The sequence below is a fragment of the Epinephelus lanceolatus genome, chromosome 13 (assembly GCF_041903045.1).
Source record: "Epinephelus lanceolatus isolate andai-2023 chromosome 13, ASM4190304v1, whole genome shotgun sequence".
NCBI classification, from domain to species: Eukaryota; Metazoa; Chordata; class Actinopteri; order Perciformes; family Serranidae; genus Epinephelus; species Epinephelus lanceolatus.
In genome coordinates, this window is record NC_135746.1 from 15,064,365 (window position 1) to 15,081,556 (window position 17,192).

At 39.8% G+C, this 17,192-nt stretch overlaps 1 protein-coding gene across 3 annotated transcripts in view; it reads left to right on the forward strand.

Annotated features, from left to right (window-relative positions):
- flvcr2b (FLVCR choline and putative heme transporter 2b) overlaps nucleotides 1-17,006 on the forward strand; it is a 38,514-nt gene extending 21,508 nt beyond the window's left edge. For 2 of the 3 annotated variants that reach the window (XM_033648634.2, XM_033648633.2), the window contains exons 6-11: nucleotides 2,189-2,299; nucleotides 5,983-6,088; nucleotides 8,184-8,295; nucleotides 11,067-11,122; nucleotides 13,396-13,555; nucleotides 16,373-17,006. In XM_033648634.2, the coding sequence (XP_033504525.1) occupies nucleotides 2,189-2,299; nucleotides 5,983-6,088; nucleotides 8,184-8,295; nucleotides 11,067-11,122; nucleotides 13,396-13,476 (466 nt within the window). In that variant the 3' untranslated portion in view covers nucleotides 13,477-13,555; nucleotides 16,373-17,006. The remainder of the gene's footprint in view (nucleotides 1-2,188; nucleotides 2,300-5,982; nucleotides 6,089-8,183; nucleotides 8,296-11,066; nucleotides 11,123-13,395; nucleotides 13,556-16,372) is intronic. The other variant, XM_078173783.1, reaches the window with a different exon arrangement.
- Nucleotides 17,007-17,192: the final 186 nt, after the last annotated feature.

Consider the following 17,192-nt stretch of genomic DNA (forward strand, 5'->3'; position numbering starts at 1 on the left):
TTTGTGTGTCTAAGTGACGAATGGGAACCACATTTTTTAAAATTGGTGCAGTATTGGGTGAGAGTGTTTTAAACATGTTTGCATCATTAATTTATGGCTGCTAAAAGTGCTTGTTTTTGTCCATGACAGGCTCAGGTTGTTATTTTAAGTGTTTGAAAAGAACATTTAAAGGATCCCTACAGAGACAGAGCTTATTTCAAAGAGTACAATCCTTTTTGGTTAACAGGAAACAGCCTCGAAATCACGATTGCCAGTCCCACCAGACTCCATTTAAATAAACAGCAATTTTATCGTCATAAAACACACTTCATTTAAAGTCTACAGCAACAAAATAAAACTCATAGAGTACATTTTGGTTCATGTTTCCACTGTTCCAACAATCACCAACTCTGGTTTAGTTCAAATAAACCCTTAATTCATCCAGTTAGATGTAAAGATAGGCTGACTCTATACACACTGAAATCAGTGTTTATTTGAATGGAGTCTGGTGGGTTTGGCAGTAGTGATTTTGAGGCTGTTTCTCGTAAAACAACGGATCTAACACCTTATCTGTACAGTGTTAGATTGTTTAGCCACTGGTACAAAAGTTGAGACCCTTCAAGGACCTGTAGGTCTTGAGGTTGTAAATCTCTGCATGATAATGTTTTAGCACTTTGTTCAGACATAGGCTCATGGTGCTGTTCATTACAGATTTATGTATATTTATTTAAAATGTCAGACTGCAGCTGACATTTGTGTGTGTGTGTGTGTGTGTGTGTGTGTGTGTGTGTGACAGTCTCATGTGTCATTGCTCCAAACATGTCTCATATATTAATAAGTGGCAGTAATTATATTGTGAGTTTTATGGATGGGGTCCTGGTGCACAAAGACAAAGGAAGCAGGGGCCAGCTCATTAAAACACTGCTCCATAGCGCTACTAGTGGTCAAAAACTCCACAGTGTACATTTATATTTTGATGCTGTCCGTGATTTTTTATTAGACTGCTTTTAATCGTCATAATTTTTTTAAATCATTTGAGATGCGACATCTGTCTGTGGAGGACAAAAAATGACATGACAAGTATCAATTAATAATTATCTGTATGAATAAATAGATAAATAAATTCAGGATTTAATAAGTAAAAAATAAATAAATACATACATACATAAATACAGAATTAAATAATTAAAAAAATAATAAATAACTGCTGAAAACTTATGAAAATAAATGCTGAAATAAATATAGAGGTTAAATAAATGCATAAACAAGTAAATAAATAAATACATACAGGATTAAATAAGCAAATAAAAGGATAAATAAATGCACAAACAAGTAAATAAATAAATACAGGATTAAATAAGTAAATAAAGGATTTTTTTTTAAAAATGCTGAAACTAATATAGAAATAGATGCATAAATAAATAAATACAGGATTAAATAAGTAAATAAAAGAAAAATATAGTGCTTAAATAAATATGGAAATAAATGCATGACTACATAGATAGATAAGTAAATAAATGTATAACAAAATGCATGAATATGTTAATAAATAAATAAATCCAGGATAAAATAAGTGAATAAAAGAATAAATAAATGCTGAAATCAATATGGAAATAAATTCATAAATAATTACAGAGATAAATAAATGCACAAGCATGTAATTAAATAAATAATTAAAAGAATAAAAATGGGGAAATAAATATGTAGACAAATGTATTAATAACTACAAAATGTCGAGGTTAGGACCTTCTACCTCATTAACACAGACCAAACACAGAACAGAAGTAAATAAATACATTTAGAAATAAATTTAAGATATTTATGTCCTGTTTAATTATCAACTTTATTTATGTATTTATCTATTTATTTCCATACTTAATTTAACATTTATTCTTTATTCATGCATTTATTTTTTCCTGAATTATTTATTCATGCCTGATTTTTTTTTATACATTAATAATTTATTTCTGTATTTATTTATGTATCGTTGTATTTTTTTTTATTCCTGCATTTATTTAAACATTTATTTATTTATTTATTGATACTAAAGTAATTTTTCATCCTCCATAGTCTGACACAGCATCTACTGTAACATGAGGAGTTTATCAACATAAATTCAAAATGCAGCAGTACTCTGAATGTATGATGATGATGATGATGATGATGATGATGATGATTATAGTGCTCAATGCTGTATTTGTTTTCCCAGGCAGACAACCCTGGCAGTCTACTTCATGTCTCTGGTGGGGATGATAGTTTATGCTGCTACACTCAGCCTGGGACACCTCTGGGTGGTCTTCATCACCGCTGGAGCTCTAGGGTAATTTTTTCATCACTTATTCTTTTTATTATAGAAGTACTATGATCTAAGTATTTATTTCTTTATAGTGGTTTTGCCAGTTTAAATTTTGTTTAGTTAAGGGATAGACAACCAAATCACCAAAAACACTGTATTTGAAGCTGGATTTTGACCTCAGTAAGAGGCTGGATTGAGCTCAGTAACATCACATTTATAGCTCTAACTATTTGAACATTCCTCTCACAGAGGGTCTGTTTCCTCCGCTGCAGTTTTTCAAACTAATATGAATCACAGATGGAAACTTACAGAAAACTTGTGCAACCCTGCTCCATAAAAGTGCAATATTTCTGTTGACATTTGCAACAATAATTTACAGCAGTGTTTATTTAGAGGTCAACGGAGGCCTGATAAGCATTCACACACACACACACACACGCACACCCTGCACACAGTAGGTGCAGGTAAAGATTTGCATCTGTACACACTGACCCAGTATTCAAAGTCAGGATGTGCAGAGCAGAGATAACGCAGGAAAACATACAGAAGGAGGCCTTGGCAGTGTTGGGCTTGTTACTGAAAAATGTAATTTATTACTTGTGACTTGTTACTGTACTTCTTAAAAGTAATTTTATTACATTACGCTTTGCATCCTTTCTTCTCAAATTCCGACTTCACATGTGCTCCTCTGTGAGTGTCAGTGTAATCTCTGGTATGTGCAGCCAAGGCGCATCTGTGGTGAGGTGTACTCCCAAGAGCTTCACATTTCTGTGCTGCTGTAGTTGGTGTTTCAGGAGGTTTGAGGTTGTGCTTTTACCTTGTGGAAAGAGTCTGAAGCCCCTTTCCAACTGCACTAAAACCAACCAATGACCGCTAACAACTGGCTTTTGTATGTAATGGGAAAGGTTACAATCGGCATTTACACCTGGGTCAAATGACACTGCAGTAGGCACGAGTATTATAAGCTCCGGCTGTGATCAGTATTGATAGAAACACAACACCTGGGTGAATGTGTTTATCACTGAGACACAATGACTCTGCACAACAGATTACCATCTCTCTCCGCCCAAGCAGTGCTCAAACATCATTCCAAGTTAGTCTGCGCTGAGTTAGAAAGAGAAGTAACTACTGTGACAGTTTCACTGCCCAACATGCTGCTTTTCACTGTTTACTAAAACCTGTTTTCTGGCTGTTTTCGTGCAGCAGAGACGTGTACATAGCTGTAGTCTACTGGCCATGGGAAAGGAGTCTATTGCCTATTTTTAGTAGGCTTAGTGGGTGCTAAATTTGGTGGGAGAGTGGTATTAGTGCCACCACCTGGAACACCACCTGTCCTCACATCTTTCCTCTTGTCAGAAAGAAAGTAATGGGAATATTTCCACCTACAATGTGTAAATGTTTCCGAATTATATCTTTATGGGTGAAAATGATCTACAAAGTCACACGTTTTTCAATCTTCTTCTGTAGTTAAAACCAGATCTTGTAGCCAGCAGTGCTTTTACATCCAGTCTAACCTTTATGTTACTGTTGTAAAATCATTACACTTCCTCAATGGCATAGATCAACCCTTCACATTGGGCTCGCCCTTTCTGTAAAGGCACACCAATGTGATAACACGATACATGCAGTATAAAAATATCCATGTGACTCAGACTGAATCGTCAAACAACTCACAGAAAGCGTCATTTGTTAATGGAGACTAAATGAGCTTCAGCTAGCTTCACATTCCTGCTGGAGTTCCTGGTATTTAATCAAGTTAACATGTCTTTGCTCTTTTTTTCAGTGTGTACAACCATTGTCTGTTTCCACCATCATGGCATCTCAGAATTTCTGTTCTCAATATGAATTTCTATTTCTCTATGTATCATTAACTTCCCCTTAAACCCTAGATTGACATTAACCATCAGGTATTGTAGCTCTGTGTTCTTGTTATTAAAGCACATTTATGGGCAGAGTAAATGTCAAAGAAATGTGTCTGGAAATACAGTACGTTCTGACACAGGCTGATGTGTTTTGCTGCTGTTGCCATGTCAGAGCCTTGTCATGTAGTTTCACTTGCTGTCACTTCAGTGGAAGAAAAACAAGTTGCTATTAAGTGAGAAAATTCTCTGGTGTCAGTGGACAGCTTTCAAAACCTGTTGTTCCTGTATAACATCACCGCTGTCATTTAACTATAGAAGAGGGTGTTAGTTTAAATTCCATTGACGTAGTGGTTACAAAGGTTTTATATGCCCTACACTTGCAAGTTATGGGCGTGGACAGGAGCAAAATAAAACCCATTATTCGCCCAGTAGCTGTGAAAATATGCTGAGTCTAGGTCTATGCCATTGACTATATATAAAGATGGCCGCCGTGACAGCGAAACATCTCTATCTCCCCCTGGTGGCTGACTAAAGCCCGCCCTCTCCATGTTAGTGGATGGGACATGGGCCAAACTAAAAACTCAAAGTTCCCATCAAATAAATTATCCCCAAAGATGTTTTTTGTCATTTAAGTTTGTTTTTATCGTGTTGCTGTTTGTTCAAGTGTTCGATTTTCTGATAAGTGTGGTTTTAATCAGTTATTTAATGCTACGAAACAAGTATTTTACGGCATGATTGACAACTGTGTGAGCCAGTCGGTGGGCTCGCATTCAATAGCGCTGCTTACGATTGGTTGGGCGAGTGTATGGGCGGGAGGCTTGATACAACAGAGATTGCTACTCCGCAGACTCTGGCTCCGAATGACGTTAGCAGAGCAAGTTGGCAACGGCTGTATATGGGATGTTTTAGCTTAACTTTTAGCTAAGTTTGGTTTTAGGCCTAACTACGTTTTTTAATGTTACGAAACGGGGATTATTTCACGACATGATTGACGACCATGTGAGCCAATCATGGGGCTCGCATTCAGTAGAACTGTTCACAATTGATCGGACGGGTGTATGGGCGGGAAACTTGATACAGCGCATGTCGCTATTGCGCAGACTCTGGCTCCAAATGACGTTAGTTGAGCAAGACGGCAACGGCTGTATATGGGATATTTTATCTTAGCTTTTAGCTAAATTTGGTTTTAGGCCTAATTACGTTTTTTTTTTATGCTATGAAAAGGGGATTATTTTACAATATGATTGACAACCATGTGAGCCAATCACGGGGCTCGCATTTAGTTGCACTGTTCATGATTGGTCTGACGAGTGTATGGGCGGGAAACTTGATACTACTGAGAGTGCTACTTCGCAGACTCTGACTCCGACAGATGTCACCAGAGCAAGATGGCAACGGCTGTATGCGGGATATTTTAACTTCACAGCATAGTGAAGTGGTGAAGTGCTGTCCATCTTTGTATGCAGTCTGTGCCCTATACATGCTAAAATTACAGTGTTTTTTGAAATGGAGAGTGATGGATCTGGCAATGGCAATTTTGGGGCTTTTTCTGGTTAAACAAAAAGTATCTTACTTTCTTAAATATTGTTAAGACAATTATATCTGAGCCTGTCAGTGGCAAAAACAAGCACTCTTAGTAGACGTAAATTCACAGTGCACAGAGAATAGGATCCATGTTGGAAAACATCAAAGTTACTCTCTAACCCATTTATGCAAAATTCAGGCTGTACTGTTGAAATTTACATTAAACTGTTGTCAGAAATGTTGTGGTTTAGTAGACAGAGTTTAAATTAAATCAACTTGTGACTCTATATATTGTGTGCTTCTGTGTGTCCATGTGTCCAGGTTTTTCATGACTGGCTACCTCCCGCTGGGTTTTGAGTATGCAGTTGAGCTGACATACCCAGAGTCAGAGGGAACTTCATCTGGACTCCTCAACTGTTCAGCACAGGTGCAGCTCAATGACCTGAAGAGTCACTTTAAACAATATATTGCAGAAAAGCCCATAGAGATAACATGATATCAAATATTTGTACAGAAAAAAAGTGAGTCATTAGCCTTCTTTCACCAGAGCAATCACTCAAAATCAATGCAGTTTTCCAAGGAGACTGCAGGCTTGAACTAAGCCAGTTCAACGTATCCAGGATATCTTTTTGTTATCTTGCTTGACTAACCCTAACATTGTCCTTCTGGATAACCAGTACTACAGAGCTGGTTATCAACAAGTTCAGTCAACTCTGGGTTTTCCTATCCAGCCTCGAGTGCGTTCATGTGAAAGAGGCGGGGGTGTTAATCACAAGTGACATCATCAGAACCGTGAAGTAGGCTGCTTCATATGATATGAGATGAAACAATAGCGAAAGTGTCTGGCACCTCAAGACACACTCTGTAAACTTGTGATAGAAAATGTATAGACACTGAAAATACTATCCAAAAATTGATTAACGGCCGAGACTTAAATTATGCGTCGGTATCACTAGGTTATATTTGACATTAATATCCAGTATTTTTTGCTATTTAGTGAGATGATAATGAATATGTCACGTAAAACACTATTTCTGCTACTGAAGTAAAGGGTGGAAAAGTAGCCTAGTTTCAAAATCTTGTGTTAACGATCTCTATGTTTGTTAGAAGCCCTGTTTTAAAACCAGTGAAATAGAGCCCTGGAACAAAGAAAGACTTTCATTCAAGGATACTTTTTCCTTCAGTAATGTGAGTGGTCAGAGGTCGGGGTGTTGACAGGCTGTGATCTGATACCCTGAAGTTAATCTGCTCCGGAGCAGGTTAGCTGTTCAGCATAAGTTACCACGGTGATTTATCCCAGTAGAAAGAGAACCAGCTTTGTAGTACTGAAAACCCAGAGTTAACCCTGAAGTTACCTCGCTAACTCGCTAAGCTAAATCCTGCTTCGTAGTACAGGCCTCTGGACACATATGTTAAAACAATACAGCTCAAACAGTTAAACAGTAACAGTCTATAGTCCCTGTCCAGTCAGATGTGCCAAAGTCTTGATTATGAAACACATAGCTCCTGCCCTTGAGTATGATTGGTTAAAGGGATAGTGCACCCAAAAATGAAAATTCAGCCATTATCTACTCACCCATATGCCGATGGAGGCTCAGGTGAAGTTTTAGAGTCCTCGCAACACTTCTAGAGAACCAAGGGGAGAGGGGGTAGCAACACAACTCCACCTAATGCAGGCTTACGGCGCCCCAGATTCAAACAAAACACAAAATTGAAACCACAAAATATCTCCATACTGCTCGTCCGTAGTGATCCAAGTGTCCTGTTAGAGCTACAGGCTACAATGAGGCTAAAAACAGAGTTCAAATGACGTTTTTCCAAACAACTTTTTATGTCGGGGCTTCAGGACTCTTGGATCACTACGGACGAGCAGTATGGGAATATTTTGTGGTTTCAGTTATGTGTTTTTGGACGTTTGAATCTGAAGCCTCCATTAGGTGGAATTATGTTGCTACCCACTCTCCCCTTGGATCTCCGCAAGGGATGTGAAGGCTCTAAAACTTCACCTGAGCCTCCATCGGCATATGGGTGAGTAGATAATGGCTGAATTTTCATTTTTGGGTGCACTATCCCTTTAAGAAGCGTTCAGAGCAACTGTAAAATAGTCCATATGCACACAGCTGTGACTGTATAGCAAGAGTATTACTGCACCAATTTTTGCACAGTTTTTTGTGTAAGTGGTTTAAAAAAGTGTGCAGTTGATCCTTTAATAAAACAACAGATTTTCTCTGATTGTAAATAATACATGATGTCCATATGTTGGAGGTGAAGACACGATGAGCCGTCTGGCCAGAAGTAAAAAGAATCTAAGGGAATCACTCCAAATATTGCCATGGACATAGATGGGACAATGTTGATGCCACTTCTAATATGCCTCTGCTGCTGAGTGGTGAAATTGTAGTGATGGGGTGCTTTGAGTTGGTTGCAGTTGGTTTTTTTTTCAGTTGTTGTGGTTATGAGGGTGCCTGTGTGCGTGCAAGCCCCAGCTTTAATCGTAACAACTGCGTGCTCTGCATACACAGGTGTTTGGCATTATATTCACCATCTGCCAGGGGAAGATCATCGACCATTTTGGCACACTGGCAGGAAACATCTTCCTCTGTGTTTTTCTTCTAATCGGCACAATTATGACAGGTAAGACCTTTGTGACCGTGAATCATATGTTGCGTGCAGTCATAGCAGGCTACTGCTTTTATGTCACACACGGTGATGCCCGAGAATTGCCTTTGTTTGTCACAGTTTCTGTCGTGAGTTTACTAATGCTCCTGTAGGAAAAGTGCTGAATTCCAAGAATACAGATGATGTTTACTTTGTAGCATGAAGGACAGTTTCAGGGTTGAATGTTATGATACAGATAAAATATAACATAATGACAATGTGTTGTTATTGTTGCATTTACTTAACAGAGAAATATGTCACCTACTTACAGGAAGGAGGGTTGGCCTCAGGAGTACCTCCACATTTAGAGCTCTTAGAAATTCTTCCTGTTTGCATATATGTCCTCTTACCTGTTGTGCTCTTTATCAGTCTAGATTGTTAACAATATCAGCCACAGACATGTCTGCCTTCTCTTGAATATAAGGGAATTAGATGGTACTCAGCCTGTGGTGCTAAGAGCGCAAAAAAAAAACATTGCAAAAACTCAACAGCAATGTCTATTTCCAGAAATCATGACCCAGTTACTCAGGATAATCCACAGACCAAACTACACCTGCCAACTGTATCACTGTGCAAAGACACGTGCGTCTAGAATGAAAAGTTTCGTTTTGTTTACAATTTTACAATTACATAACTGAATTAAAATTTGTTGAATAATTCGGTTAAAAGACTTTGTATAAAAAAATAGTGGAAGCTCCTTGAGGCCTCTTTCACCCAAAATGGTTTAGTCTGCCCTGCACTGCTCTGTACACTGTCATGTGTTTCCCCAAGAATGGGACAGGAAATGAAATGAAATTAGGGACAGGGCAGGACAGGAAAAAGAAAGGAAAGGAAAGGAAAGGAAAGGGAGGGACATGACAGGACAGGAAAAGGAAAGTTAAGGGAGGTACAGGAAAAGGAAAGGACAGGACAAGACAAGACAAGACAAGGAGGGGCAGGACAGGAAAGGAAAGGAAAGGAGGGATATGAAAAGGAAAGGAAAGGAAAGAAAAGGAAAGGAAGGGAAAGGGGGGCAGGAAAGGAAAGGAAAGGAAAGGAAGGGAAAGGGGTCGCAGGACAGGAAAGGAAAGGAGAGGAGGGGCAGAACAGGAAAGGAAAGGAGAAGAGGGGCAGGAAAGGAAAGGGAAGGAGGGATAGGAAAGGAGAGGAAGGGAAAGGAAAGGAGAGGAAGGGAAAGGAGGGACAGGAAGGAAAAGGAAAGGACAGGGCAGGACAGGAAGGAAAAGGAAAGGACAGGGCAGGAAAGGAAAGGAAAGGAAAGGAAAGGAAAGGAAAGGAAAGGAAAGGAGGGGCAGGACAGAAATGGAAAGGAAAGAAAAGAAAAGAAAAGGACGGGATACATGGACCCAAACAGGAAAGACAGGGGGCCCACAGAGACTTCTTCTGCATAGAGCCCAGAATTTGCTGCTACACCCCTGCATCTACTGCTGTCTCACCTAGCACCACCGAGCTAGCTAACATTACAGCTCAGCTGAGGAGGACGCCATTAATGTCTACATCTCATGTTGTCACGAGCACTTGCCTCTTGTCCATGAGTAGATGCACACTTCCTTCTGCACAGTGATATGGTCGGCAGGTGTAGTTTGGTAGAAAGAAAATAGTTCCTACATGAAACTGCTCACAACAAGGTCTGTAGATTATCTTGAGTAGCTGGGTCATGATTTCTGGAAAGAGACATTGCTTTTTTGGCGCTTTGAGCACCACAACCTGAGTGCCATCTAGTTCCATTATGTTCAAGAGAGGACAGACATCTCTACAGCTGATATCTCCAACACTTGGCAACTCACACCAAAACAATCTAGACTGATAAATAGCACTACAGATAAGAGGAAGAATATGTGTTTTTGAGTTTGGGACGGACTGATCCTTTAAATAAACACTGTTTAACATGAAGTCTGGGAAAACAAAGTGTGTAACCGCAGGAACTTTGTTCTTCTCTCCATCCTCCGCACTCAAAGTAAATGTTTTTCATTAAGCAAAGCAGGAGTTTCTAGAAAAACAAGTCTGACAGTGGAGCTGTAAACATTTTGTTGTCCATTGCCTGAGTAATGCAAAGTTCTGCACCACTCAGGAGGTCATTAGCATACTGTCAGGAACACTGTACGTCGTTTTCAGGTGTGAAATGTGCCTCAGTCAATGCGAAGACACTTAGGTCTGTTTGTCATGGCCCATTGAGGGGTTTATGAGCAATGTATAACTTTTTAAAAATTCATTAGCCACTGAGGCACTCAACACTAAGAAAAACACTGCAGGGCTATTTAAAGAGACTTTCTGCTCACAAAGGTCAGCAGAGTGACTCACCGTCTTTTGTTACTTAGAATTTAGACGTATGAGTGGACTTCTTGTTATGGACATTATGCCAGATTAATGAGAAAAAGAGCAGCTTTGTGACGAAACCACAACTGAACTCCCACACTAATATATTCAGTCACAAAGGTTACATTTTCTTCAAGTGAAAATTTAGGTTCATAAAATAGTTGCAGTGAGGTTGTTTATTTAATTTAGCAGTGCAGAGTTTGAGGGTAAGTTAGGATGCATGACTTCAGTTTGACACACTGTATTTGTGTTGCCACACAGTCTTAAGAAATCCTTAACAAAGTGCATTCATGTACTTGAACGCAGCCACTGTTTTGTGTACAAGAGCCACCTACTGGAGAGTCAGTGTTATTACATCATGTCATTCAACCACACTTTGTTTCATTACCTCATGCAGACTTTACCTGTTCCCTTTCTTTATTTCTCTGTAGGTTTAATTAAGTCTGATCTGCGGAGACAAAATGCAAACCTGTTGGCCAAAGCAGAAGTAAGTGATAGAGCGAGAAAAAGGGGTGTTGGTGTGTTGGTGTGGTGGGGATATACTATAGGGGGACAGTGATAATAATATTTTTTTTAATAAAGGACATTTTGACGTCTCACAGCAGAAAAAGCTCAAGTGTAAAGAATGAAAATAGTGATGGCTGAATTCCATTTAGCTGCCTCAGTTTAAGGGTCGAAGGATGTCATCAGTAACACGTGTGCTTCTCCTACTGTGACGAGTCAAAATGTCCGCTGTGAAAACGCCCATATGTCACTTCTTTGTGTGTCATAAGTTTGCATGCAGTCAAAGTCACATGTGCGTCTCGTGCTGCTCCAGAAATAACTTACCCTGTGCTCCCTATTGTGGCTATTTTTGTTGTCTTGAGTCGGCGTGCATGTCTGTACTAGTTTAACATAAAAATATTGTTAAATATGGCCCAATACTGCTGCACTGTCTCTGCTGCACGTTGGGCACTTTAAAGTTTTTTGGTGTCTGCATGTCTTAAAACAGAGCATGCATCTGCTTATGTGTAAGAAATGTATTGAATGACAAATGTCTTATGAAATTGTCCTAATCAGAAATGATTTATTGATACCTGAGGGGAAATTGTGATCCGTTACAGCTGCTCCGATGTTAAGAATAGAGAATTATTATAAGTAAGAATAAGAGTATGAACTAGAAGCATGTAAATACAAAGCAATGAAATAAAACAAAGCTAAATTGGTAAGAAGAAACTATCAGGTGCAACTGCAACAGGCTGCATGCACAGTCGGCACATGTGCACTATGATTTAAAATAGTACAATAGTTGATCCTTTATTGTTGTGATTTCCCTCATCATTATGATATATGTCTGTCTATTTCCTCACTGTGTCACTTGCTGACCTTTGGTAGCATTGCTTTGAGTAGTTTGTATGGGAAAGAACCTACAAATGATGTCTGGAAAAACCCCAGAGGACACCAAGAGACAAATTACCTCAACTTAGACGCAGAGCAAAATTAAAGGAATCCTTCACCCTCCAAATGACCTTTGGCATTTCAGTTACTCACCCTGTGTTACGTTAGATTTGTGAAGAAACATATATTTTTCTCATGTCTCAGCAGTGAACGAGGACGCTTGATGAATTAAAGCCATCACGGTCCATGTTTAACAACAGAAAAACTATATCATCTGTTTCCAAACTCTCACACAACTCTTGCAGTATAATCCAAGTCTCATTTATCCAGTTGTATGCTCAGTATATCACAAACAGACAGCCCTTTCCTAGAGGGAACTGAACTAAAAGTGAAATTAATTTATTGTTTCTTCAAACCCAGACTCCATTGACAAAAACAGAAATTTTACCTCGCTGAACACAGGAGCTGCTGGTCTACCGCTGCCTTGGTTAGTAGTTTGTTCATGTTGTTGTTTGACTTAACTGAACCCAAACTAACCTGTTAAAACACCAAAGTCACACAATAACACAAACTAACCAACTGACAGAGGCAGCAGGAGACCAGCAGCTGTCGTTTTCAGCGAAGTAAAATTATTGTTTTTGTCAATGGAGTCTGGCAGAAAGCATATTTAGTTCAGTTTCCCGTCAGAAAGGGCTGTCTCGGAAGCATCCAAGAAAAACAGTTTTCTTGAATTGAACATAACATGGGGTAATTAACTGATATATAGAAGGTAATTTGGGGGATAAAGTATTTATAAAGATGAAAGTCTGAATGTGACACAAAACCAACCAAAGCAATGCTACTCCAAGCAGGTCGCAGGACCACGGACAAATCGTCTTTATTGATGCCTGGGTGAGTCTCCATGCTCTGTGGTGAAGTTACTGATGACACGAAGTCAGCCGTCAAATTCCTCACATCTACTCTTACATGAGATGATGCGTGATACATGATACCCCTTTCATATATAAGCTAGAGCTAGCTAGCAGATGAGTACCTTAGCTTAGCACAAAGACTGGAACCAGGGGGAAACAGCTAGCCTGGTTCTTTTGGACAAAGTAACACAATATATTTTCTTTGTTAAACCTGTACAAATAGCCAGGAATGAAAGGTAAAATATTCCTTAAAGTGTAACACCCAAGATGGACTTTGTTGGAACTTTAAGAATAACTGAAGTGACCTGAATCAACTATAAATCGAAATATAAAAGAGAGAATTCATTCGAGCAAGAATTCAGTTGGGAAATTGTCTGTTAGATCAGATTTTGTCACAGCGACTTCACCCCGGACCGGAGACTCACGCCTCTGTAAACACTGAATGAGAAGTGATCAGTAGCTGTTGTTTTAGGCGGAGGGGAAGATGTCGGGACAAGACTACGGAGCCACGGCACTAATCTCCCAGGCGCAGACTCCTCCTCCACAAGCCTGATCAATAACCCTTTCTGCTTCCACAAAAAAACAAAACAAAAAAAATCTCAAATCTTAGCTCAACACGCAGATGGACAAAGGTAGGAGCACAAAGCAATCAGCACGCACTGCCTGTAATCACCAGCACTGCTGCACATCCTTCACCTGCCTTTCCTGTCTCACACTGTGTTTCTGACCATCACACTGAAAAATATTCACACAATCATGAAACTATGAAGCTTTTTTTTTTCACTAAGCCTGTTTGAGTCTGCTTATTTGAAACTACAGCTTTATTTATGTGCCACTGTCTTATTTATTTGTGTTTAGTTGTAACGTATTCACACCTTTTTCAAGGAAAACCATTTAAAGCACAGGTGTAAACAATAAATGAATGATGGCAGGATTCCATTTAGTTGCTTCAGTTTTAGGGTCCCGGTATAGACGCGTGTCCGAATGACACGCATGCTCATGCTGGAGGTAGACGACTGGAAGTTTATGTGATGTCTCAGTTTGTACATCCTCCATTTCCTCCCTTGCCTCCTCTCCTTGTGTCTTAGTCCCTTCCACCTGAGATGCGAGTGGAGGAGGCAAGGAAGAGAAACAAGGAGAGAGGAGTTGAGGCAACAGGTATTTAACAAAATGAGACATCCATGCTTCAGAGGCGTCATTTTAAAGGGATGACAATGACAGCAGAGCTGTCACGGTTTGTATATTTCAGTTGTGTGTGTCACCCCTCTTTTATACGTCATGGGTGCCAAAAAGACTTCTGCAAAGGATACACCTGTGTATCCTCGCTCATAGCTCCTCTTGCAAGCCTCCTCTCTCCTTGAGATGCATTTAGGAATTGAGATATCCTTGAACATGGCTTACTGAGATCAGTTTCTGGGGTGCTAAGCTTCCCCACAAGCCTCCTCTCTCCCAGTTTTCTTGAGGTGCACATAAGGGATTTAAAGCTCCTCCATGGTGATCTCAGAGTCACAGCAGGAAAGAGGACGCAAGGAAGCATGAGTTAGCATAATGCCTATGACCCAGCATAATGCCTCGGTCATAGGCAGGAGGACGGAGTAGATGTTGAGGCACAAAATAGAGAAATGAGAAGAGCCCCAAAATGTGAAGTTGTTTTTATGCCTTAAACTTCCTGAGGAGGAGACGCTCTGCTGGCTCTGAGTGCAGGATCAGCTGTTAGCTCCATGCATGGAGCTGTTAATTTTATGAGGGTGGCAGTGGTTCAGTTTTGCACTGAAATGCAGGAATAAAAGTCTGTTTTAAGTGAAGACAGCTCACACTGTCACTGTGTTTAAGGACGTTTAATGAAGAGAACACCATCATGCTGTTCCATAACACTTGCAGTCATTAAATCCACATCACTGATGATTATCAAAAATCTATTGAGAAAATAATTTGTAAATGCACTAATTGTTAACCCCACAGTATTGTTGCAATATTGATATTGAGGTATTTGGTCAAAAGTTTTGTGATATTGCCCGGCCCTCATAATTCCTTACTGAAGCTACAGAAGCATTTTAGTATTTTAATAAATCACTTTGATCCTAAGTTTTGTCCCTTTAAAGATTGTACCCTTCAAATAACGACTTTCAGTAACCTGAAGCAACAGAATGTAGACATGTACTCGCTCTAAAGATTATAATAATGACCAAAATAATAAGTACAAGTAAGATAATGTGAAAGAAGATCCACAGAAACATCTGGGCTGTTTTCAGTCGTGTGTTATCTTGAATGTTTGTGTACAAAATGTGTGTAGGAATAATATGTAAAGGCTGTCTATAAAACTTGAGCACGTTAACAGGAGATAATGTACTGTGTTATTGAGCGGAACATTTGATGGGTTTATCGATCAGCCACAACATTAAAACCACTGACAGGTGAAGTGAATAACAGTGATCATGTTGTTGCAATGAAATGTCCTGCTGGGAAACCTTGGGTACTTGCATTCATGTGGATGCCACTTGACACGCACCACCCACCCAAACAACCTTACAGACCAATACCCCTTTTTGACAGGCATGGGCTGGCTTGGCTTGGCTTGGCTTGATTTGGGCCGTCAGCCTAGCCTGGCAGGGATTTGCATTTGCATTACAACAGGGCTACCTACTTGAAGGTGTGTCTAACTGATGATGGCTTGGCGAGACATCACTGCTACCCGCTTGAGGGTGGGTGGCCCTGCTTTTGGACCTACTCCAGAGAAGGTCTATCTCTAGCGTGGCTTGCCGTGTCATGGCCCGTCTTAACTTACAATGGAAATGCAAATCAGCGTGGCATGGCTTGACTCAACATAGCAACAGTACTCCCAATGGCAGTGCCCCCTCAGCAGGACAATGCGCTCCAATCGAGAATCTGTGGGACATGGCAGTACCCCAGAACTCCTGTTTCAACCCCTCAAGTCCGATCCACGGTGCGGCCTCTGACCTGTCAAGGTACGGACACAGGATCGCTGGGAGTGTTATGTGATGTTTGGCACCAGGGCGTTGGTGGCAGACCCTTTGAGTACTTGATGCTTTGGTACGAGCACGTCCCATGGATGCTTGATCAGATTGGGATCTAGGAATTTGGACGCTAGGTCAAGGCTGGCATATTGGCCTGCTGGGGAGGGCTGTTGCCATGAGGGGGTGTACTTGGTCTGTGAGGGTGTTTGGATGGGCGGTGCGGGTCAAGTTGCATCGACATGAATGCTGGGACTCGAAGGCTTGCCAGAAGAACATTTCATTGTAACAAGATGATCACTGTTATTCACTTCACCTATCTGTGGCTTTAATGATATGGCGGATCGTTGTGTATTTGTGTCACTGTTTTTGATCTCCGACTCTTTAAAGATGAAGCCAGACCAATAAAATCTACAGAGACAGAAGACGTCTGTGTTTATAAAACTGTTGAATTAACAAGCTTCTTTTTATTAATAGGGACCTTCTGACTGCCACAATGGGAGCCTGGCTGCACCGTCTGTCATCAGACAAGCCAAGTTTTAGACTAAAAACAAACACACACGCACATAAAAGCCTTGGAAATGATCTCCTTCCTGTTACAGTGTAACATACTGAGACAGAACAACACAATCAGGAAGTCTTTAGACCTGCTTCCCTTCTGAGAAGAGTTAGATGTACAGTGTTGTATTAAAATGCTGAATTAAATCTGATATTTAATGCACAGTTGTGAGCGTATGAGTTCAGAAAAATATTTTTGTTTTGTATTGAAGTGTCAATTGAAGGATCTCGATAAATCCGCAAGACAAATCTGTGAAACGTTTGTGACTCGACTATGTTACTCGTCAGTATTTTAAAGTGTATGCAGTTGATTATGTACAGTTATAGGTACATCCTCCATAATGAAGTGACACTTAACACTTAACCATGTAAATACCATATCCATGTTTTTCTGAGTGATTTTGGTAAAAGATCTTTGTGATTAAAATAATTTATACAGCAGCATTTTAACAGCAGTAAGGGATGAAATGTTCATGACGCACAGTTGTGTAATATTTGTAACACCATTCATGTTTACTTGTTTAACATGAAATAAACTGTTAAAGTTTCTTCATTTGGTGTCATGTTTAATATCATGGTGAAACTACCTGACTGAAAGCTATATATCATTGTTCAGGGACATATTGAGGATTATCATAGTATACTGAGGGTCACATTTAGACACATACACACAGACAGACTCCATTAATCACAGTTTGACATGTGGATCAGAAGTTTAGGTTACATGCAGGTTTCATAG